The sequence below is a fragment of the Amblyomma maculatum genome, unplaced genomic scaffold (genome assembly GCF_055883805.1).
Source record: "Amblyomma maculatum isolate TAMU_Amacu unplaced genomic scaffold, ASM5588380v1 scaffold_18, whole genome shotgun sequence".
Classification (NCBI taxonomy): Eukaryota; Metazoa; Arthropoda; class Arachnida; order Ixodida; family Ixodidae; genus Amblyomma; species Amblyomma maculatum.
In genome coordinates, this window is record NW_028146743.1 from 8752634 (window position 1) to 8776467 (window position 23834).

Here is a 23834-nt window from a genome sequence, read left to right on the forward strand (position 1 = left end):
AGCACTGTGGAGAACATGTTGTTTGAAGTTGGTGTACACACGGCACTTTGCATTTTAGAATTTTGCCAAGACATTGAGGCATCCAGGAAAGTGCGCGAAATTTACATGCGTGGCAGGTACGCCGAACGAAAGGAGCCTTTTGCCACCGCTATACGCAGAGTAGTGGTCGCTGCAGTTGAAAGAAAGCGCGTGGTGTACAAAGGTGCCACGGGAGTGCTTCGAAAGCTAGCGAGGCTGCAGTGGACACTTCAATCAAGCTATGGTCCGAGGATAAGGGAACTCCAAGAAATGGAGGACACAGACGAGTTTGTGACATAGACTCTTTCTGGACTCTACACTAAAGACTACGACAATCGCTGTATATCAGTGGCCACTTCCGAGAACATATTGTCACAGTCGTTTCATTTTGTGGGATACTGTCTATTATTTGATTCAATGTTAGTCAAGTACTGCATTGCCTCCCAGAGCATTATTCATCTCTTCTTCTCTTCTCGTCATGCAGTGTTTTAGTGGTTGATAAGTTTCGCATCTGTCATCACTTAAAGCTTTAGATAGTGTTGAACTTAGTAGCACACTAGTAGTAATAATGTAACTGATATATATATATATAAACTACCTAGAGTCGCTGTATGGCAGCCACTTGTGCAGCAGACTGCGGGCAGGAATACCTCGCAGGGACCGCTGTACACTATGCTAACTCGGTGAACACCTAGAAGAATCATCTACACGCCAGGCTGAACTTGAAGTACTTGCACTTGTAATCCAGCATGTCTTTAACGTACTGGGAGAAAAATTTGAACCACACTGCTGGGGCAGTGGATGGCATGTTTTGCGTCATGATTTTCTCTGAATTATAATAATTTACACGATTCACAAGCAGGCATTCAACATATTTGCTGCACTGACACCTAAAGGCCTAATGCACTCCTTACCTAGTAATGCATGCCCTTAAACTTTCCTGTAAATTGTCCTAACCTTCACACTCTGTTTTACATTATCTTGCAATAACACATTTTTATGCTCTTTCCATCGCTTGCCTAAACTAATAATTTCTTGGGCCATCGTTTTAAGTATTATTCTGTGTTCAGCGTTGGCCAAACCAGCTGTCTCAACAATGCTCAGCTGTGTTGGGGTAATAGATAAACCGTCAGTGTGTTTCAGCATCGTGTCTTGTGTCGTGTGCCTACCTTGTGGTCGCACATTTTTGACTGGTTCCTTCATCAAACATGTAGCAACTGGCTCTGTTTCTGACTCTCTTGCAGGGTGAATAAATCCTTTTCAGAATCTCTTATTATATGCCGGAAGAAAGGAATGGCTCTGCGAACTGCCGCCCTTTGGCAGCGCTGCTATGCTGGGCACTTGCAGCCTGTATATAGGCTTCGCTGGCGTGAGTCACTCCAGCATTTTTCCCGCCTTGATATCGTTTCCTTGCCATCGCCTGTAGAAATAGTTTTTGTTTCTATCTGTGGGGGCCTGTGCCACCCACTTTTACTGGGGCTGCTGTGTCGTACAGTTGGTGACGAAGCTTTGCCTGTGATCTACGGTCTCTAAGAAATGGGTAATTATTGAAAAAGTTTGGCTAGGTTGCAAGTCTTCACTATAGGGAGAGAAAATGGGGACACTTAAGTGCTGCTTCTTATGGTAGGACACTACTCTTAAGGCGGGGGCAGACTAACGAAGAGTGAGATAAGTTTGCTGGTGCACCACACACGAGACTGGTTAGCACCACTTGGCAACGACAGTCCGCCACTCGTCGTTTGATTTAGTTGCAGGTGCGAGCATCCAGTGTGAGACCAAATGGCATCATTATGACGTAGGAGCATGCCTGTAGAACCGAGAATATGCTGACCGGCAACATTGGCCGGTGGTAGTAGAAAAATGCAATGTTTTAGTGCGAGAGCACTCGTACAGTCACAACCACTGACCAAGCACCTTGTCCTATTCTGTTTTTACTGTTGCTCTAATTGGCTAAGCTGTTCCTCGTTTTCTCTCAAAATAATTTTTTAAATAATGCAATGTGACTTGCGACTCGCACTGCCAAGAAAGTTTTACGGCCAACACTGCTTGATGACTTCACTGTTGTGGTGGTGTGTCAAGCAGATGTCCTTACAGGGCACAGCTTGTTCATTGTGGGGCAGCATATCCTGATGTGCACGATAATAAGCAGTGCTCCTGATATGGGGCAAGGCGATGATTATCATCATCATCAGCCTGACGACCGCCGCCGTGGTCAGTTGTTCCGCAGCCGCTGGTGACTGAGGGCCGGGGTTCGATAGGACTAATAATGGGAGGTTGAGGCCAATTACTGCACCTGAGTGGCTAACTCCTGTTCTGGTGAGGGAGTGCGTTGCTGGAAGTGTTCACCGGCAAGGGGATGATGGCGCTAGTTAGAAACAGCTTGGCACACCTCGGGCATGGTCAACAGCTTTCTTGCAAACAACATCGATTGTGGAATCTTCTTGTACTTTCAGCTCACACTTAAAGGACTATAGACAGCAAATTTTGGCGGCATTTTTCTTCTTGTTAATGATGAGTGTCATTACTTAATCCCCACGCAGTTTTCGCTTACGACCGCCAAACAGTTTATAACTGAATTTTCTTTTCTCACCAGTTTCGGTTTCGTTGCCCAAAAGATGGCTGTAACGTCACAATCATGTCTTGATGCCTGACATAAAAAAACAGCGATATAAGTGCTCATTCTTCACTTGTAATAATTGCTGTTTTTGAGGCAGGCTGGCTTTATTATTGAAATGAGTTCAAATGACACAGCAATGTATTTTCATTCCTCGCCTGACCTAGACTTCACTGTGACATCACAGCCATTGCTCAGCTGTTGAAACCGAATCAGGTGAGAAAAGAAACTTTGTTATAAATTATTCAGCGGTCGGACGCGAATGAGATGTTGTGATCCGTGTACAGTAATGTTCTAAGCATCATTACAAATTACAAAACACGAACCCAAAATTGAGGTGTCTATAGTCCTTTAAAGCATTCTTTGCAGCAATGGGTGGTTGTATATTTTTCATTGTGTTGTTAGATTCACGAGTCGTTCAACTTAAATCTGTAATAATTCACACCGCTTTCCCAAGAACAAGGAGCTTTGTGACAAATTGAATCTTGCGATCCAGCACTCCAAAGTTTCGGATGCAGAAGATTGACCTCGCGAATACCAGGCTATGAATGAAATCTAACACTGTGCCGGCAATCTTTACACGATTAGTGTTTGTAGATACCAGATTGCAGACACCAGTTCCAACTTAGAAATTTTGTTGATTGCAGTGCACCCGTCGACAACTGTAGCCTGTGCTATTAGTATTTTACTAGCCTGTACTAATGATTTCGTTGATAACCTCAACGAGTCACTTAGCTTCTTACAAAACCAGCACCCAACCATGTGAATAATCATGGCTGGTGATTTCAACTATTCGGGAATACACTGGCAGACATGTGAACCCACTGGTTGTACATGGCAGCGTAAATGTTTGGAATTTGTTGACCTACTTTCTTTGTTTAAACTCACCCAAACCGTATCTCATCGAACATGTGGAAACATCATTTTAGATTTGGTGCTGGCGAAAGAACCAGAAAATGTGCATGTAAATGTGTTGGATTTCATTTGCGAGTGTGCTTTAAAAATGAAAAGCTTAAATTGCTGAACAAGGTCATATACGTTTATACGCGAGCAGATGATGACTGCATCATCGGAGAATATCATTTTCTGAAGAATTCTTGAGCACAACCTCCCATCGGATAGCACAGAAAATTGGTGGATAGTTCAGAACAAGTTGATTGAAATAAATGATAAATATATTCCAAAGATTACGATCACGTCATCGCATAGCACATGGTTCACCTCATATGTAAAGCAGTGCACCAACAAAAAAAGTCATTGTACTCTAAAGCAAAACTGAGTGCCTCGGATGTTGATTGAAAGCTTTACAGCGATCAGGCAGAAATATGCAGGAGATAAATTGAAGCGGCTAAAGACAAATTTTTTTAATCATGATATATCAGGGCTACTGAAAGTAACAAGCAGTTTTGGAAGGTAGTAAATCTGAAGGGGTCTGCAACAAATGTCATATCAATCATCAAGGACTTTGAGCTTCTGCCATCAGAGGCAGCTGCAGTTAATTCTTTCTTAAGCTCCATTTTCACTAAGGAGGTCCCAATCCCTCCTGATCTTAAGTTCGATTTGTGCCATCATGAATGATATCATCACTCTTGAAGGAATAGAAAAAGCTATTGACCGGATCCAATTACCCTTCTCTGGTCCTTTCGGTATTGGCCTCGAGATCGAGCAGAGTCGCCACCTTGCAGCTCAGCGCAGAAATACAACTCGTCTTATATTGCCAGCACACATGGAAACAGATTTTAGCGGCAAGGTCCAGTAACTGAATGCAGTTATTAGTAGGTATTTCATGCCTGTAGGTGTTCGTGCTCTGTAGCATTTGCCTTGCTAGAAGTACATTTCCCTCATTTGGCAATAGAAGATGTTTCATATATGTCGATGATTTTCCTTTGGTTGCAGATGCTGTATGTGCAGTCGAGTAAGCTGTGGAAAATGCTTTAGTTGCTCTTCATCAGGCTCACCCAGGTCTAGTGTTCATGCACAAAATCAGTTCAGTTCAGTTTAGTCGTTCAGTCGTGTCCGACTCTTCGTGACCCTATGGGCCATGTCACGCCACGCTTTCCGGTCTCTCACTATCTTCCTAACATCACATAACTTCATCTGCAGTGCCTCGAGGATGCCATCTAACCAACGCGTTCGCTGCCTACCCCTTCTCCGGTGACCCTCAACCTTTCCCAACATCAAATCTTTCTCCAGCGACTCCTCTCTTCTCATCAGATGACCAAAGTAGCTGAGCTTTAACTTTAGAATTTGACCCTCCAATGAGCAGTCAGGGTTTATGGTCGACAATATCGACTGATTTGATCTTCTGGCAGTCCAAGGAACTCTCAAGAGTCTTCGCCAGCACCACAATTCCAATGCATCAATTCTTTGGCGGTCAGCCTTTTTCACAGTCCAACTCTCGCATCCATACATCACAACTGGAAAGACCATAGCACGAGTTATACGGATCTTGGTTGGCAGACTAATGTCTCTGCTCTTTACTAGGCGGTCAAGGCTAACCATTGCTCTCTTTCCCAGAAGCAGGCATCTCCTAATTTCATGGCTGCAGTCTCCTTCCGAGGTAATCTTGGAGCCCAAGAACAGAAAATCTGTCACAGCTCCTACTTCTTGTCCCTTGATGCTCCAGGACCTGATAGGGCGAGACGCCATGATCTTTGTCTTTTTAATGTTCAGTTTAAGCCCAAACTTCTCACTCTCTTCTTGTACGCGGATCAGAAGTCTCTTGAGTTCCACTTCACTTTCTGCCATTAAAGTGGTATCATCCGCATATCTAAGGTTGTTGATACGTTTTCCAGCAATCTTCACTCCAGCTGAAGACTCGTCCAGACCGGCCTTCCTCATGATGCACTCTGCATATAGGTTAAATAGGCTGGGCGACAGTATGCAGCCTTGCCTCACCCCTTTCTCAATCGGAAACCAATCAGTACACACACAAAATACCTACTGATAAAACTGATTGCTGGGCTAGTTGGCGCATAGCCCATAAAGGAAAGGTTAATAAACTTCAATCCCTCATACCGCCAGTCTTGTGTGTCTATTTGTGAGTGCCTTTCCTTTATGTACCTGCTGATAATTGAACTGCCTTCAGTTTCTGTACACTGCCATTGAAATTGGTTCGCATTTGTGCTGGCATATAAGAGGACTGAAAAGGGATTGCTTTCCTGTAACTTGGCACATTCAAAGCTGATTAAGAAGTCAGATTAAGATGTGATTAAGAAGTCAGGCCACCATAAGATCAATGAAAGCATAGAGATGCAGGTAGCTTGTCCGAGGACACCTGAATTCCCAAGCCAGGTGTAGGCATTGGTCTGAGAAGGTGTTGAGGACTGTTGTGAACGGAAAAGGAAAAGAAGGCCTATAGTTATGTCTTATCATGCTCTGTCACACAAGCAGAAAAAAAGTGGCAGAAAGTCATGAAGTAGTGGTCATATTTCCTGCACCAAAAAAAGCTGAATAGCTTGTGCATAAAAGTTAACAAGGAAAGGGAGAAAAAGAACGGTCGTAAGTATAAAGCAGAAGTCTGTGTCCTGTATAAATTGAGTGGTGTAGAAGATAATGCTCCTGTGGTATGGCCTATGTGGGCCAGACGAGCAAGTGCATGAATGAGAGGTTGGAGCAGCTTAACGTCTATCAAGTCACAACTGGCAACCTAGAAGCTCACCACTCGAGGTATAAATGTGAACCACTATTCAGGAGAACATCTATCCTGCTGAGATGAAGAAATCGGATCGCATGTGAGATAAGGGAGGCTTTACTGGCATTGATCAAAAATGAAGGTGATTATGTCATGGATCCTTCAGTTGCATTGACTTGCGAAAGAAGCGCTTCTATTGGAACAAAAGGGGAGGCTGATATGACAACTCCGATATGCCTTTGATTGTATTTTCACTTATGGTTATTTTTTCTTGGTTTATATCCTCATTGATGTAGGGGAAGATGAAAATTAAGTGTAGTTGCTAGTCAATGCTTGTGTCTTGTGCTGTCCTTATTACGTTAGCACACCCTTAAGTCAAGATAATGACATGATCTGCTGAATCAGTCTTGGGAGCGCTGGCAAAAGACCCAGGTAGCACCGAAACATTACAGCAATTTTACATTTTTGTTTCAGTCGAACATTATTTTTTGATGTTGTTAATATCATTTTTTCTAATGTTTTAGCAATGTTACATATAAATATTGGTATAATGTTTCCATAAACATTTAAACAACAAATCTAATGTTTATGCAACACAAATATAACATTCGTGAAAAAGTAGAGCAACCTTGCACGAGCATGTAAGCCCACTGCTCGTGATGGTATACAGCTTCCACGCTTGACAAAGAGCACAATACAGCACAACTCCATAATACAGCACCATTCATACACTCGCCTCTGAACAAATAGTATAGAGTCACCCTTTTTTTATCCATCGCCGATGGGTGTTCCATGAGTGATAGTGGCAAATGGATAATAAGTAATACTTTCTTGCAAAATATTAGGGCTGTGCTTGCATTCTACAGTGGGCATCATCTTAGAGCTCTACTTACAAAAAATTGTTTTTGAAAAAAACATGGTTACTGGAAGAAAAAGGGCAAAAGTGCTGGGATCCAGTGTTTGAAATATATATGCTATGTTGTTTTATAGTTATGATTACTTCAACATTTAGGAGACAATATTAGAACAACATTTGTTTGTAAAATTAAAATGTTTACAATGCAATGTAAACATTGAATAACATTACCATAACATTCAAAATTCAATATCAATAAAATGTTTCTTTTGGATGTTCTACTAATGTTATTTTTATGTCACAGAATGTTAAGCAGCATTCAGGCAACTTAGACAACAAATTTATAACGTTATTCTAATGTTCGGTGCTACCTGGGGAATATGGCCACGATGTGTTCATGCAAGGCCTTCCCAGCAAGCAAACTTCATTCTAGTAAGCTTGCAGCCATGCACTACATCACTAATAACTAGGAAATGCTACTGATACACTAGATGCAGTGCGGGGAGATTAAGGGTAGTAGAATCTGGGTAGTCGATGCTGCACGCTGTCAGGAGAAAGTCATCGCTTGGCGCCTGCAGCTTCCGGTGAGTTCAATGTCGTAATATGGAGCCGCAGAGTACAAAGGCCATGGACAGGTTATCCCACGTAACTTAGCCAGGGTTTTAAAAATGAAAGGCACCCTAGAAAAATAGAATCTTATACATAATGCTTACAATCACACAGCGCGAGGACGAACATAAACGAGAGGATCGAGAGATCACAAAGAGACCACCACGCCACAATATATAATAGCACCACCCCAACTGTACATCACACGCAAAATTGTACAGCACCTTCGAAAACATCTGAACTGTTTCCTATACGAAATATCCCGCTAGTGGTGGTGAAAACTGGCTATTTTTTCCGCGTCCGAAAAAAGACCAGCGAAATATGAAAAAATACCACGCAACGGCACTTTGCGCTCCGTTATTGTACTGTTCTTACGCGTGTGATGAATAAACAAGGTCGGCTGCAGCGAGGTAGACCCGTGGCAGGGTATTACGCCTGATGTAGGCATCTGGGCGGGCGGCTCTTATCGCATGACGGCGCAAATGTATGCTGCTGGCTGAGCGTTATCGAAGCGATAGATAAAGCGTTCAAGGCTAAGAAAAACGAAAGGATAAAGCAGCTATTTGATTCTGCTTGAAAGAAGGACGAAACGCGTGGGAAGGATGGAATGCGACGACGGCTGCTACAATTTCGTCACTGTATGCAGATGACCTTGTACTATAGTTTTCGAATTGAACAATGATACTAGAGCTTTAAACTAAGCGTTCGATAACAGCGGATAAATCACTCCAGGACGAAACTGCGTAAAGGTAAAAAATATAAATAAAAACCTTGGCTATATTTAAGCAAGATTAGGCCTGTCTTCTGCTATCAACAACTGTTTTCGCATTAGTCCCTTTCGCTGTCCTCACTCACCAGTCTCTTTTTGATCACACTTCGCACGCTTCGTGGTCCTGGTCGCCGCAGCTGGTGTTTGGGCACAGTGTATGAGAGAAATGAAGTGAATAGCCGAGAGCGCGCGCTCGCGTGGTCGCCACGATGATGCCTTCCCGCAGCCGTCGCACGGCGGTGCTCTAGGTCGCCATGGTGCAGGGTTGTAAAGCTGAGATGAAAAAGCTCCCAAATGTGATGCCGCCATTATAAAACTGATCACTGTGGCCAGCACAGTTTTTCCCGCGATGTCAAAAATGAGCGAAGTTTGTGTTGGAGATTTAAAAACTGCGGTAGATAACGCAGCTTTACAAATTTTCACGCACTTTTTGAAGTTTTGAAACGCTTTTCAGACAAATGATTGGGGCGTAAGAAGTTGATGTAGGACAACTGTGGATCATGTTCCCGAGGACATAGAGGAGGAGGAGGAGGAGGAGGAAGATGAGGAGGAAAGTCAGGGAGGTTAACCGGTAAAGGAAAAGGTTTGCTACCCTGCACTGGGGGAGAGAGGTAGGTGGGTGCTAATACAAAAACTCTAGAGGGAAAGTTGCCCGTTCAGCCAATGCATTAGAGCGGTGACCGCGTGATTGCCGCCATCATCAAACTGTTTGATGGTTGCCAGATGACTTATGCTTTCTAAACCTGGTCGACCCGTAGCGTTGAGCCAGTCCAGCTGTTCTCGCAAGAAAATCGGCGAATAAAAATAAAACGTTCAGTTCGCTTGCTGTCATTCTCTAGGGATGTTTTCGTTTGCACGCCTTGCTGTCCATAGTTCTGGCATAGCTCTCGTAGGGGAAAAGAAAAACCTGCCATGAGATTTACAAATGTAAATGTAAGTTCAATGCGGTGCGTTTGCTCATTGATGATGCTCTATAACACTCATAAGTGCGTGAGGTGATATGACGAATCTTTTTGGAGCTTTGGCCTTCCATACAACACATGAAAGTTCCATCAAGATGCATGAGAGCACAAGTGCATCTTTGTTACGACCAGCTTCTTTTGAATGCTTTGATCTTGCAACTTGCTGTAGAGACAGTCGAAAACCGAACTTTCAAACCGAAACTTGGAGCGTCTCCCCAGGCAGGGGAGTAAAGCTGAGACGAAAAAGAAGTTCCCACATGTGATGCCACCATTATGAAACTGATCACTGTGGCCAGCATAGTTTTTCCCCGCGATGTCAAAAATGAGCGAAGCTTGTATTGGAGATTTGAAAACTGCGGTAGATAACGCGGCATTACAAAATTTTCACGCGCTTTTTCAAGTTTCTAAACACTTTTCAGACAAATGTTTTGGGTGTAAGGGGTTGATGTAGGACAACTGTGGATCATGTCCCCGAGGAGATGCTCCAAGTTTCGGTTTGAAAGTTCAGTTTTCGACTGTCTCTGCAGCAAGTTGCAAGATCAAGGCATTCGAAGAAGCTGTTCGTAACAAAGAAGCATTTGCGCTTTCTTGCATCTTGATAGAACTTTCATGCGTTGTATGGAAGGCCAAAGGGGCCAAAGCTCCAAAAAGATTCGTCATATCGCCCCACGCACTTATGAGTGTTATAGAGCATCATCAATGAGCAAACGCGTCGCATTTAACTTACATTTGGAAATTTCATGGCAGGTTTTTCTTTCCACTACGAGAGCATTGCCAGAACCATGTACATACAGCAAGGCGTGCGTACGAAAACATCCCGAGAGAAATGACAGCAAGCGAACTGAACGTTTTATTTTTATTCGCCAATTTTCTTGCGAGAATAGCTGGACTTGTTCAATGCTACGGGTTTACTCCCGTCTCATTAGACTAGAACACGCTGCTCTGCTCACAGCATTCTCAACCGTCATTTATAAAAGAACACAGGGCAGGTAAATAGTAAACACACACGCGATCACTCTGACGTTTGCTGTGCGGAGCGCTGGCTTGGAAGAGGGTGAGATTGGTGTGTGCTCAACGGACGAAATGTACGCTAAGCACGTAACAATCACAGGGCTATCTGGCCTTAAAGGAGCCGCGAAGCGCTTAATATGATGTCGGTTATGCTTCAGGTCAGTTCTTTATGTCACAGGGATACTAGCTCAAAAAGAATTACAAGAATCGGTGCACAGGAACGGGAGTTATTCAATGAAGAAATTTAATAATAGAAGCAAACAAAAAACTGCCCTCAACTCAAATTTTGCGGGGCTTCCCATTCCCATTTCGCTCTCCGATTGACGTCATTGGGTGCGACCAATCAAAAGAGGCAAACCGATGACGTCGCGGAAGTTATCACTGCATGGTTGCCTGTTTGCTTTAACTCGTTCCTGCCAAGGATGGCAGCGTCGTTTCTATGGTTACAAGGAACACGGGGGCGTAAGTTGACAGCGTCGCTCCCATGGTGATAAACAGGTGGATGGTCAGCGACGCTTCACCATGCGATATCAGCACTGCTAGCACTTTAGGAGTGCATAAGAAGTCACCGTAAACGGACTTGCCAGACTAATCGGAACTCAAACGCGAGATATCGCGACGGAGCGACGATCTGCGCGTTATTCCGTGCGGGGATATGCCGAAAGGGGACGAACAGCAGCCGACCAGCGTCGTCGCGTCCACCGCGCGGTGTTGGCGACGATCGCCCAGCAACGCTGCCAGACCACCCCCAAGCTGACGATGCGCACTGGTAAATATGAACCGCAGCACTTTTTTTGCATCCTTTCTTGGGACTGAAACGAATTCTTGTAGAATGCAGTGGCTCGATTAGATCGTTTCCGCCAAGTCGTTCTCGGTACGCAGGCACGCCTCGCGAACTTCGAAAAACAACATACGTGTTATTGACGAAATGTGCCTTCTCCATATCGCGATTAAAAACGTGGTGATAGAGCCACTGTGGTAACATTACGTTCAATTTTAACCCCGGAAGTCACGCGAGCGGAGAAAACACCACACTGATGACTTGAAACTGTTGCTGCGTCCAGGTGTACGGAGCCTCTGTGCTGCCGAGATGTTGAGCCATGTGGTTCCACATTAAGGACGTTTGAACCTATCCAACATGTGTGCATGCTGTAAAAGCACAGTATTTCACTGGATTCACTAGTGCAGCTTACTCATTTATTATCATTGCATATGTGGAGAAAGCACTATCAGTAATGTAATGACTAATCTATAGCAGAACCTATTGAATGTACAACCTTTTCTTTTATATTTTTTTATTCCCTGAGGCGAGAAAACATTAAAAAAAAACACCCTCTACATAGGGTATTTTGTCTCAAGGTATGGAGGTGATTTGTGGGGGTACTCTTTTTGCAGTATGCTAGACATTTGAGTCAAACCAATGTGGACTGGAGCTTTGTAAATCCCGAGATTGCTCTTTCACGGATGTCTCTCTTCTTTTCATTCTAGAAAATGTTATGTGGCCTACCACCAGTTTGCAAGATGGATTTGGGGGAGAGACTGAACTGGAGAATAAAGAGTGATCCCTTCAAGTGTGGTGACCATGATTAGGAAGATGTTTCCATCAGAACGCTACACAGGGTTAAATTTCCCAAATGTGAGGGGTAAAAAAAAATAAACCAGTTTTCAGTTTTTTCAAGCTTCATTTGTTTATACAGTGCACAGCTTGCAGCACGGATTACAGCATGTGGTACTGTTAAGCAGAAAAGCAATTAGTATGCCAGGCAAAGACAGAAAAGAGCAACACAGATATACAACTTTTGAAACACTTTTTTTCAGGGCTCTTCATTTTTGGTCTTACACATTCCGGAACCATGAGGCCAAACTACAACACCATATTGCAACACCGGGAAGAACGAAGAAAAGCAAATGCTTCCCCTGTGGTCATGTTAATGGCCATTTTTTAAATTCTCCTTAGCAAAATAGTGTACAGGGTGACGGAACAGAGTCATGAAGACACTAACACAGAACTCGCTAGCAACTGAATAAATATATTGCTTGCAGGCAAGAAATACTGCATGCTGCTCCACAAAGAGACGTGCACCAACTGGCCAGGCTACTTTCAGTGATGCCTTTTGGAAAGGCTCTTGTGCCAATGGCACTTGGGATACACATTTAGGTGTCTGTTCCAAGGCTCAGCCACAACAATACCTATATTCTGATAGTGAGGCAAAAGTTCTGGCATTGCATAACTTTGACCTGCAGCTATATTGACGCATGGAATATTGCAGCAAGGTATGAAGGCAGTAAGGTATGAAGCAGACCATGTTGAGCTTCCAATGTCGAGAGCATACCAAAAAAGAAAAAGAGGTTCATATTCTTGATGTGCAAGATTCGACACCTACTCCTTGCTGCCAAGTATATCAACCCGGATAGCACTTTTGGAGCCACATAGATGGTAGGCAGCACTAAATGCAAGCAACGGTCACTCCAAATGCAGCAAGGTGCCAGTGACCACTTCATTTGGATGTTGGATGAATGCAGGGGCAGGTCTACAGCAGAAGCTGAAGGATAATAAGAAGCGTGGCTTCTATCACTGTCAACAATGCCTAGAAGGTTTCACAAATAGGAATCTGTGTTCTTGTCACCCTGAGAGACGGATAGAAATTTAAATCAACATGTGATCTGAGGAGATGGGCACCAGTTACAAAGCTACAGTTTGTGGGCCACGTAACCTCGAGCGAGCGCTTGGCGGGACAGAACCGGCGGCGACCTTCTGCGCATGTCACGCCAGCCGGTCATGTGCACATGACCCTTAATCGGGACTAGATAAGCGGGGAGCGATCGGCGCCGAGCCCTTTTTTGGACTGGGTCGCGAGCGTCACGGCAGTGTCTGTCGGTCGGCGTCAAGGGTGCGGCCACTCCCCGCCGGAGGAACAACCTGCGTGAGTGAACTCGCCTGGGGGGCGTTTATTTTCGCTCGCGCGTGCTGTAACGTGCCGCATGTGTATCCGCCAGTGGTGTTTGTTTTTATTTTAGAGAACACTGATATTTGGTCGACTCGCCAGTGCAACGTTCGCCGTACCCGTAGGCTCGTCTTCTGCATCTGTACCTTGATACACACTAACCCAGTTGATTTCTTCTGTTTATTCTTTTCTAACATAATTAAAGTGTTTTTGTTCCTGGAGCAGCCTTCATTTGTGGTCATTCGTCGCTCGGTGTGCGGCTCCCGAGCCCCCTGAGATAAGGCGGAGGCCTTCATTTGGCGCCCAACGGGTTTTGTTTTCCTTGTTCAAAACTTTCAGGAACTTGTCACCGGTATTTCGGAGTGCGCATCCGTGCCGCGAAGACCACTTGGTGCCGTCCGGTTGTTGGATGGTGAACAGGGTGCCCTGTTGACGGCGAGCGAAGATCCGCCCCTTCAGAGCCTGCTAGGACTACGCCCACCTACGCTGCAACGTAAGTTTCAAATCCTCGTGCTCAATATTTCCACAGGAATCACTCACTTTTCAATGCGGTTACGTTCTGGTAAGACAACTTCGCCTAACGAGTCAGAGGACCACACAGCTAACACAATGTCTAATCATGAAGAGAAGGGGGCGGCAGCAGCAGAAACTTCTGACAAGGGGAAGGCTTTACCAGATTTGGCTACGGTTTTCAGTCATTTAACCGTGATGCTGGAGCGTCAGGCACAAACAACACCTACCTTCCGCCCACAGCTCGCAGTGCCTAAATACGAGGGGCATACCGATAAGAGGTCAGTAGCAGACTTCTTACAAGAAATGGAGGACTACCGCAAAGCAGAAGCACTGCCCGATGATATTATGCTACAACGCGTCTTGCCAGTAGCTCTGACCGCTTCCGCCGCGCGCTGGCGTCGTCGACAAACCTTTCAAAGCTGGGCGCACTTTGAGGAGCTCTTAAGGGCGGAATTCTTACCCCCCGACTATGACATTCGTATAAAGGGCGAACTGCACACCCGCACACAGGCCGAGGAGGAAAGCCTCTTAGAATACATCCGCTCCTTTCAGGAACTATATGAGCGTGCCGACCCTGCCGCGCCGGAAACCGAAAAAGTTAGGCGCGCGATACGTCAAGCACACCCACGCTTTCAGGCATACTTGCGGGGACGTACCTTCGCGACACTGGATCACCTTGCCAAAGCTGCTTCTGATATTCAGGCCGCAATGCTAGCTGAGCTTACCTATCGGCCACCACCTCCGCCTGAAACCTCCCTGGAACCGTCTTGTGCGTGGTCCGGCCCATCCGCGGTAACCAGGAACTCTGAACTGCCACCCCAGCTGCCTCTCTCGGTAGATCCGTTCAGTCACCACCCTGCTGAAATACTGAGCCATTCCCAAACCCGCAATCGGAGCATGCAGTCTCCATCACGGCTTACCGAGGGCCGTACTAGACGTTCCGGTGCAACGGCACATCAGGATAGGGACAACACAAACAGTCCGGTGTGTTTCAAGTGCGGCGGTCAGGGCCATTACAGGAGCCAGTGCCCTAGCCCCCGAGGCTGTCGGCAGCAGGGAAACGAAGACGGCCGGCGGTGGTAAGCAGAAAAAACCATTCGCCGGCCTACGGTTTTTCGGGGTCGCATGCCTTTTTGCAAAACGCAGGTCCTGAGACTCCTTCTGTGGCAGCAGTGGGGACACCCCGCGTCGGACCGCGCGATTCCCGGACATCACCTACAGCGGCTGCCGGCTACCATTCACCTACGGGTGCAACGTGGGTGTCACCATCGGGTGCAACGTGGGTGTCACCATCGGGTGCAACGTGGACGTCACCTACGGGTGCAGCGTGGGTGTCACCACCGGGTGCAGCGTGGGTGTCACCATCGGGTGCAACGTGGACGTCACCTACGGGTGCAGCGTGGGTGTCACCACCGGGTGCAACGTGGACGTCACCTACCAGTGCAGCGTGGGTGTCACCTACCAGTGCAGCGTGGGTGTCACCACCGGGTGCAGCGTGGGTGTCACCACCGGGTGCAGCGTTGGTGTCACCACCGGGTGCAACGTGGACGTCACCTACGGGTGCAACGTGGGTGTCACCACCGGGTGCAACGGTGTCGCCATCAAGTGAGAAGTGGGCGTCGCCCCCGGGACAACTTGTCCTATTCGCAGATCCAGGACAACACAGGGGAGGGTGTTTTGGTCATCGCACCATCCAGCGGCCAGGCCGCACAGACGTGGCCAACCACCGGGAGAGCTGATCCAGTCGCTACCCCTCCTGCCTGAATCGAACCAGGTGCCACCAACCCAGGTGCCATCGACACAGGTACCATTGTCACCACCTGCTATGCATGAGGCAGGCCCCGAGAAACCCTACAAACACTCGGTGAGTGCAGTTCCGTCAACTTCTTGTGAGGAAGGTCAACCAGACAAGACCCCGCTAGTCTTGATAAAAATCGCAGGACTAGAACTTCCAGCCCTTTTTGACACAGGGTCTACGGTGTCAGTCTTCGGCGATCAGGTAACGAATTCCTGTGAGAAAAAACATGTCCGGTTGCGGAGGGTGAACACTAAACTTCGTATGGCATCGACTCACATAGTACCCACAACCTCAGCAGCCCGCCTAACAGTTAATATAAATGGTCATAAGATTAGACAGCGTTTCTTACACCTCCCCGGACTATCCTGGCCAGTTATACTAGGTCGTAACTTCATAGTGAAGGCAGGAATCGTGATCGATCTCAGTAAGGGCACCTACCGGTACGGCACCGGTACAGAAGCATTTCAGTTCAAGACCAAGGCCGCTGAGCCACAGTCACAGTTGCTTGCTACGGACGGCCATTCGGTCAGTATCACAGGAAGTGGTATTCTAACTGTTTTGAATTCCTTCACTGGGCCACCAGCGGTAAAATGCAGAATCGAGACAGTGCTCAGGCCCTATGCAGCAATGCTCACGGAGACTCCGGGGAAGGCCAGCGTACTAACCCACAGGATCGACACCGGCGATGCTCGTCCTATCAGATTCAATCCAAGACCCTTAAGTGTCCACAAGCGAGCGCTGCTGGATGGGGCCCTCGACGAAATGGTGGCTACCGGTGCGGTGAGACCATCAAAAAGTCCCTGGGCGTTCCCTGTTGTTCTCGCGCCTAAGAAAGATGGCACAGCACGGTTGTGTGTCGATTATCGACGTCTGAACGCTGTGACAGTACGAGATTCTTACCCTTTCCCGTCAGTTGACTCTGTTATGTACTCACTGGGGTCAGCTAGGGTTTTTACAATTCTTGACTGTAGCAGGGGTTTTCTGCAGATCCCGATTGCCCACTGTGACATCGAGGAAACTGCTTTCACGTGCCATCGGGGACTGTTTGAATTTGTGCGATTGCCTTTCGGTTTGTGCAATTCACCTGCTACTTTTCAGCGTGTAATGGACATTGTGCTCGGAGACGCTAAATTTAACTATGCCATGGCCTACATGGATGATGTGGTAGTGTTCTCAGAAAGCCTGGAAGAGCATCTCCTTCATCTAACCAGTGTCCTTAAACGAATGCAAAATGCGGGCATCACCATTAACCCCAGCAAAGTTCAGTTAGTCACAAGCACAATCAACCTTCTTGGTTTCATTGTGGAACAGGGCACAGTCCGCCCAGATGAAGAGAAACTCCAGGCCATTCTACAGCTCCCACCACCAACAAACATAAAGAGTCTCCAGCGGTTCTTGGGCATGGTGGGATTCTACCGCCACTTCATCCCGAACTGCGCCGACCTAGCGCGACCCCTCCATCAACTCCTCCGGAAAGGTGCCCGCTGGTCATGGACAGAAGCAGAACAGGGATCGTTCCGTTCACTGTCGGCAGCCATCGCGGATACTGCACGCCTGCGGCTTCCAGATCTTAACCGGCCATTCACAGTACAAACGGATGCGAGTGAGTATGGAATTGGTGCGGTATTGCTTCAAGAACATCAAGGAAAGCTTTGCCCATTGGCGTTTGCCAGTCATACACTGACGGGACCGGAAAGGAACTATAGTGTGACAGAGAAAGAGTGTCTCGCGATTGTGTTTGCACTAAAGAAATTCGACATGTATCTAGATGGCGCCGAATTCACTATTCAGACCGACCACCAGGCCCTATCGTGGCTTTCAAGGCTGCAAAATCCAGCTGGCCGTCTTGCCCGGTGGTCACTCGCTCTCCAAAAATATAATTACAGGGTAGAATACAGAAGAGGCACATTCAACAAAGTGGCCGATGCCCTGTCTCGAGCTCCACTTCCGGGTGAGGGCGAGCGAGCACCCGCAGTCCACGCTGTGACAGTGCCTGCAGACTCCTGGGGCACACTGGTGTCCCGTCAAGAGCTCCTTGACGCTCAACTCTCAGACGACCAGTGCAGCCAGATACGCCAGAGTCTGACCAGCGCCGACCCGGCAGGGAGCCAGGCGCCTAACCGAAACTATGACTGCTACGTTGAAGCAGAAGATGGCTTGATCCTAAGGTATATTCCTGCTGCCGACACAGACAGTGGTGAGTCAGCATTTCGTGTGCTCGTTCCCAAAAGCCTTCGCAAGCACTTTCTAGAGTACTTTCATGACACACACCTGGCGGGCCATAGCGATGGGAAGAAGACGTACGAAAAGTTGTGCCGCATTGTGACATGGCCGCGGATGAGAAGGGATGTTCTGAAGTATGTTCAAACTTGTGCTACATGCCAGACTGCCAAACCGAGGGGAGGTAAACCACCGGGCCTTATGCAACCGGTAGAGAGCAGCTACCCATGGGAAATTGTGGCCTGTGACGTGATGGGCCCTTACCCCAGATCGACTAAGGGGAACCGCTACTTGCTTGTTATCACAGACCACTTTTCGAAATGGGTAGACTTGTACCCATTGCGCAAGCTAGACGCGAAAGGGATCTGGGATAAGCTCTTAGAAACGTTCACTCGCTTCGGTTTCCCAGCGCAACTTATCACAGATAATGCCACATACTTCACAGGCAAGATATTTGTTGACACTTGCAAAGCTCTTGGCGTGCAGCAAAAGAAGACTACACCCTACCACCCTCAAGCTAACATCACAGAGCGTGTGAACAGAAATCTAAAGACTATGCTGGTGGCATTCACAGAGTGCCATAAGGATTGGGACGCACGGCTACAGGAAATGGCCTTCGCTACGAGAACCACGGTAAACCGGTCCACTGGGTTTACGCCGGCATCAATCCTCCTCGGTCGTGAACTTCACTTTCCCATTGAGAATCATTTCGCGTACAGTTCTGATTTACCAGATCACAATTATTCTAGGTACACTCAAGATCTGGCTAAACGCCTGACCGGAACCCTGAAAGAAGCAAGAGAGAGCCTGGATCTCGCCCGCCTAGAACACTGTAACCAATACAACAAAGGCAGGCGACAACTGGAGTTTGCGGTAGGTGACAAAGTGCTGCGGCGCGCACATTTCCTTAGCGACGCGTCAAAGGCCTTTGCGGCTTCTCTCGCTCCGCGATGGATTGGTCCTTACGTGGTAACAAAGCAGGTGTCTAGGCTTTCCTACCTCCTTCGTGAAACGCACAGTGGCCGAAATACTGGTCCAGTCAATGTCGCTGACCTCAGGACATACCACGAGCGTCAAAACGAATTGTAACCACAGAAGTGTTTCACATTTTGTCCTGCCGACTATCGTACACTGCTATACGCGGCTATGCATGCGAATCTTTGTCGCCTTTGCGGCTTTACGCAGGATGCCACGCCACTCCAGTTCGTATCGGCAACCCTATTACCGAGATCTCCCTCGGCACAAAGGTGGGGCGCCCCCGGGCCAAAGAGGACAGCGACACGTCGCAACCTGGTGCCACATAGGGGGTGGTACGGAGGCCTCCTTCTCCTCTGCCGCCGCCTGGGAGACCCAGCTCCGCCCGGAGAGGGGCACCCTGCCGGTGCCAGCGCCCTTTTCCGGCCGTACTTTGGACGACTTGCGCAGTTCGGACCCCATCCCGCCCCTCCCCGAAGAAGCAAACGTGGGGTGGTGTGCACTGTGCGACTCGTGTGTGATATCGGAGGACGCACACAACCGTAGCACACAACACCGGGAGCAGCGGCGGCTGCACAACACCCTTCGAGAAGCGTTGGAACCGGGAGCTCCGAACAGCGCCAGGCAACGTATGCTGATACAGTTTGCCACGGCTCTACACCAGGGCCAGCAGGCGCCACATGGCCCTTCAGCCCGGGACACCTCGGCCGACGGCAACCTCATTGACATTGATGATGTGTAAAACTTTTGTCGGTGGTGTTTTTTTTTTCTCGTTGTTGTTTCCTTTTTTTTCGTTCTTCCATGGTGTGTTATTAGACCCTGCCGATTCTCCGTGCCATTTTTTTTTCTTTTGTCGTTTTTCTCCTTTTTTTCCAACCCCTGGGAGGGGTTTGGTCTTGTGAGGGGGGGAATGTGGGCCACGTAACCTCGAGCGAGCGCTTGGCGGGACAGAACCGGCGGCGACCTTCTGCGCATGTCACGCCAGCCGGTCATGTGCACAGGTGTGTGTGCACATGACCCTTAATCGGGACTAGATAAGCGGGGAGCGATCGGCGCCGAGCCCTTTTTTGGACTGGGTCGCGAGCGTCACGGCAGTGTCTGTCGGTCGGCGTCAAGGGTGCGGTCACTCCCCGCCGGAGGAACAACCTGCGTGAGTGAACTCGCCTGGGGGGCGTTTATTTTCGCTCGCGCGTGCTGTAACGTGCCGCATGTGTATCCGCCAGCGGTGTTTGTTTTTATTTTAGAGAACACTGATATTTGGTCGACTCGCCAGTGCAACGTTCGCCGTACCCGTAGGCTCGTCTTCTGCATCTGTACCTTGATACACACTAACCCAGTTGATTTCTTCTGTTTATTCTTTTCTAACATAATTAAAGTGTTTTTGTTCCTGGAGCAGCCTTCATTTGTGGTCATTCGTCGCTCGGTGTGCGGCTCCCGAGCCCCCTGAGATAAGGCGGAGGCCTTCAAGTTAAAATTTTCTGTGGAAGCACATACAAAGAAACAACAGAAAGAGCTTGTGAACAGAGTTGTATCCTCACAGCTGCTACTTTAATGACATCCAACCAAAGATTGGTGATGTTATCAAAAGACACATGCGGAATTTCCTGGAGTATGTATAGCAGCGAGGCTTATATCAGAAAAACAGTTTACGTGGCAGTTTTTATCGGTCATATATCTAGACAGAGATCTTCCTTTTAGCAAGCCAGTTTCAGAGAGGGCCACAATCTGGACCACAGGTTTTGTTCAAGAATATTTTCAGTTCAGGTTTGTCCCAGCGCAGCTGCACTGCATTACAACTGGCACATTTCGCTGGTTTTGAGTTCTGCAAAGTTCAACAAGGTCATATACAACACAACAAGCATTGCTTTCTAAGTGCTAAACATTAACTACAAGAAAAGCACAGCTGTAGGGAGTTGGTGAAGGTTCCAGGTAATATCGCTGCACATATGAACGCAGGGCTTCGAACAAAATATAAAGGAAGGAAGGACAGATCTTCATTTCTGAGCTCCGTAATTTGCACATCATAATCCCTCACGTCGAAAAAAGATGCTGACTGGGACACACCGGACTACAGCAGATTGTTTGCATGCCACTTATGACGTCTTGCAGTGGCCTGGTCCCTCAAGAACACGAACATTTTTGCTACAGCCGTTTGAACTTGTTTGCACTTAAGGGACAGTGGAGACTGGATCAAATGCAGTTGGTCAAAAACATGGACACACTTTGCAGATGCAGAAAAACATCCATCTTCAGCACACAGGTCATGCACACGGTCGACACGGCACGGTTAGATTTGGGACTGGCAACAAGGAACTTTCAATGGTGTAGTGGCAGCCAGTAGGAGCAGCTATCGAAACCAGCTGGATGATCACCACAGCTGGCATAACATCCATTTTGCAAGTTTTGAAGTCATGGATGAAACCACACAACATGCAGCAATGATTCTTGGTACAAAACATTGTCTAAGACATTTTGCATCTAAGGCAATGGGAAAGCATTTCAGCAAGCTCGATGGCTGCATGCTCTTTGAACCCGCAGTCAAATTTTCTGTGGCATATGCTGTTATGGCAAATGTCAGGAAAACACAGTAGAACAGTGCATAAACACTTTGTAGCAGTCAGTGAGCAAGGTCATTCTTCATGTATCATGTCATAACACCTTGATAACACATCTCCTCTTATGCGGCTTGCAGAAACCAGGCTTTCACTGTGATGTTGGCAATATCGGATGAGAAGAATGACTTGCTCTTCTGTACGAACATTCATGTGCAAGCCCTTGCATTGAGAATTAGCTGCGAGTCTGTGCTGATCCCAGTACTAGTACTATGGGCTCATAAGGAACATGATGAAGCTTTGCCTTTTGAAAATGATGCCTTTCGTCATTAGAGTAAGTGTCACCGAAATCCACGCCATTCATTGCTTCAGACTCTTATTGTCCACATTGCTATACCAGCCACTATCGTGTCACTTCTCGTGATCGTTGAGTGATGTGGCCGCGCTGAATTGTTGCTCATTCTCATGGTCTGGCAGCTCCATTAACCCACGGCCGATTCCTCAGCACTGGCCTCCTTTGGTTGTCACTGGCCCCTTAGAAATTTTCATGCTGGAGCAGCCATATCCTTCCCATAGGGACAGCACTGCCTTGAAGATGTGGCCATATTCCAAGTCTGCAAACACTACAATAAAATTACAACTATTACCCCCCCCCCCCTCTTGCGTTTACCCACAGCCACAGCCTGTTTGGCAAAGGAACTACAACTGGCAGCCAAAGTAGCAGATGCGCTCATAATGTGAGTGCATCGCGTGAGCGCGTAAGCACACTTGAGAGCTCGAGCGGTGCTATGAGGAGGAATGGCAACGAAATTTTAAGGTCGAGCGGTGCGTACAACCTCTCGAGTTATATAATATTGGTCAACTGTCCATCGCGTGGCTTGTCTGAGAGTTTGCGCAAGCTTGTCGTTTCTTTTTTTCAGGGCATGGCTTGCCGGAGCTCCGACCGCATTATCGAAAAAAAAAGCAGGGGGGGGGGGGGTAAAAACGCGTTTCATCTGCTTTGTTGCGTCAACAGACCTTGTGGCAAGGGACAGGGGAACGCGCGTGCTAGGGATGTACTCCGCCCCCCCCCCCCCCTTTTTTTCTATAATGCGGTCGGAGCTCCAGCAAGCCATGCTGTGAAAAAAAAAATCGACAAGCTTGCGCAAACTCTTAGACAAGCCACGCGATCGACAGTTGACCAATATTGTATAATTCGAGAGGTTGTACGCAGCGCTCGACCTTAAAATTTCGTTGCCATTCCTCCTCATAGCACCGCTCGAGCTCTCAAGTGTGCTTACGCGCTCACGCGGCCCGATCTGTTGACAGTCGAGAGAACAGTGAGCGGCTGCCAAGGTCGTTACTCGTAACGATGACTAACAGCAGTTAAAACATTGAATCCTTGATCGTGTATGAACTTCGACAGACTCGCTGACCAAAAACGTGGTCATTGGCACAACTTTCACTGCTCAGTCCGTCACGATACTTCCGTCTTCGACTGTTTTTCGCAGAGCGCCTGGCATCGTTGGCACCGCGTTGCTGCGTAGCCGCCGTTGCTTGTAGCCTACGGATGCATAAGTTACCGATGAACACTCGGAGGCGTCTGGAGTGAAGTGCGCCGAGCACACACGCCGATTCGGTTCTTTCTCAATGCCCAGAGCTTCTAACCACATTCTTTTTCGTTCATTATGGAAAGGAAATCTGTGGTACGACACTCCTCCAATGCCTTCGCTGCTCGAGCAGCCTGGGACTGTGCAGAATTTCTTCATGACACCACGAAATATAACCAGGCTTCACCAGCGAAAACCGATCGGTCTAGGCAGGACAGCCTACTAGGATACGAAGAACCACCTACAACAAACCACGAGGAATAAACAAACGGCAAACCATGAGGCAAACACAGGGCAAACAGGAGCTACATGAGCAGCTATTTCCTACTAGAGGGGCGCAAAATTCTTGGATTCGGGAAAATAGACAGAGCCTCTAGCGTTATTTTTTGTAACATTTTATTTGAAGTGCTTTAGTCTAAAATAAATATGTCGGTTTTGTAAGTATATTAGAAAACGCAAGAACATTACAGAGCGTATCATTAGTCATCAGTTCATTTAGCCGTGAATTTATTGTTCGTCCAATCATAAAATCGGACCCAATGTCGTCATATCCATGCCAAAAAATGGCCGCTGTGTGCCGGCACCATCAGTGGCCCGAACTCGCTTTCAAGAACAAATTAAAATATTAAATACTGGATAATACACAAAACAACCACCGTTAATAGTGTCACTATAACTCAATCTACGTAACCAAGTGGCAAAACAACGTGCTTAAAAATCGTTTCGGCGCTCCTTTAAAGCGACAGAACAATGGAATTTAGGTCTCGAT

The 23834-nt window shown here is 47.3% G+C and overlaps 2 protein-coding genes across 2 annotated transcripts; both read left to right on the forward strand.

The window, feature by feature from the left end:
- The first annotated feature begins 314 nt into the window (after window positions 1–314).
- Window positions 315–20386, forward strand: LOC146171841 (uncharacterized). The gene is made up of 3 exons (XM_084586312.1): window positions 315–2848; window positions 13758–13911; window positions 19135–20386. The coding sequence occupies exon 3, from the start codon at window positions 19136–19138 to the stop codon at window positions 19664–19666; it is 531 nt and encodes a 176-aa protein (XP_084442438.1). The 5' UTR covers window positions 315–2848; window positions 13758–13911; window position 19135; the 3' UTR covers window positions 19667–20386.
- LOC146171842 (uncharacterized) lies at window positions 13976–15014 on the forward strand. The gene has a single exon (XM_084586349.1). It carries the CDS (start codon window positions 14028–14030, stop codon window positions 15012–15014), a length of 987 nt encoding a protein of 328 aa, XP_084442475.1. The 5' UTR covers window positions 13976–14027.
- Window positions 20387–23834: the final 3448 nt, after the last annotated feature.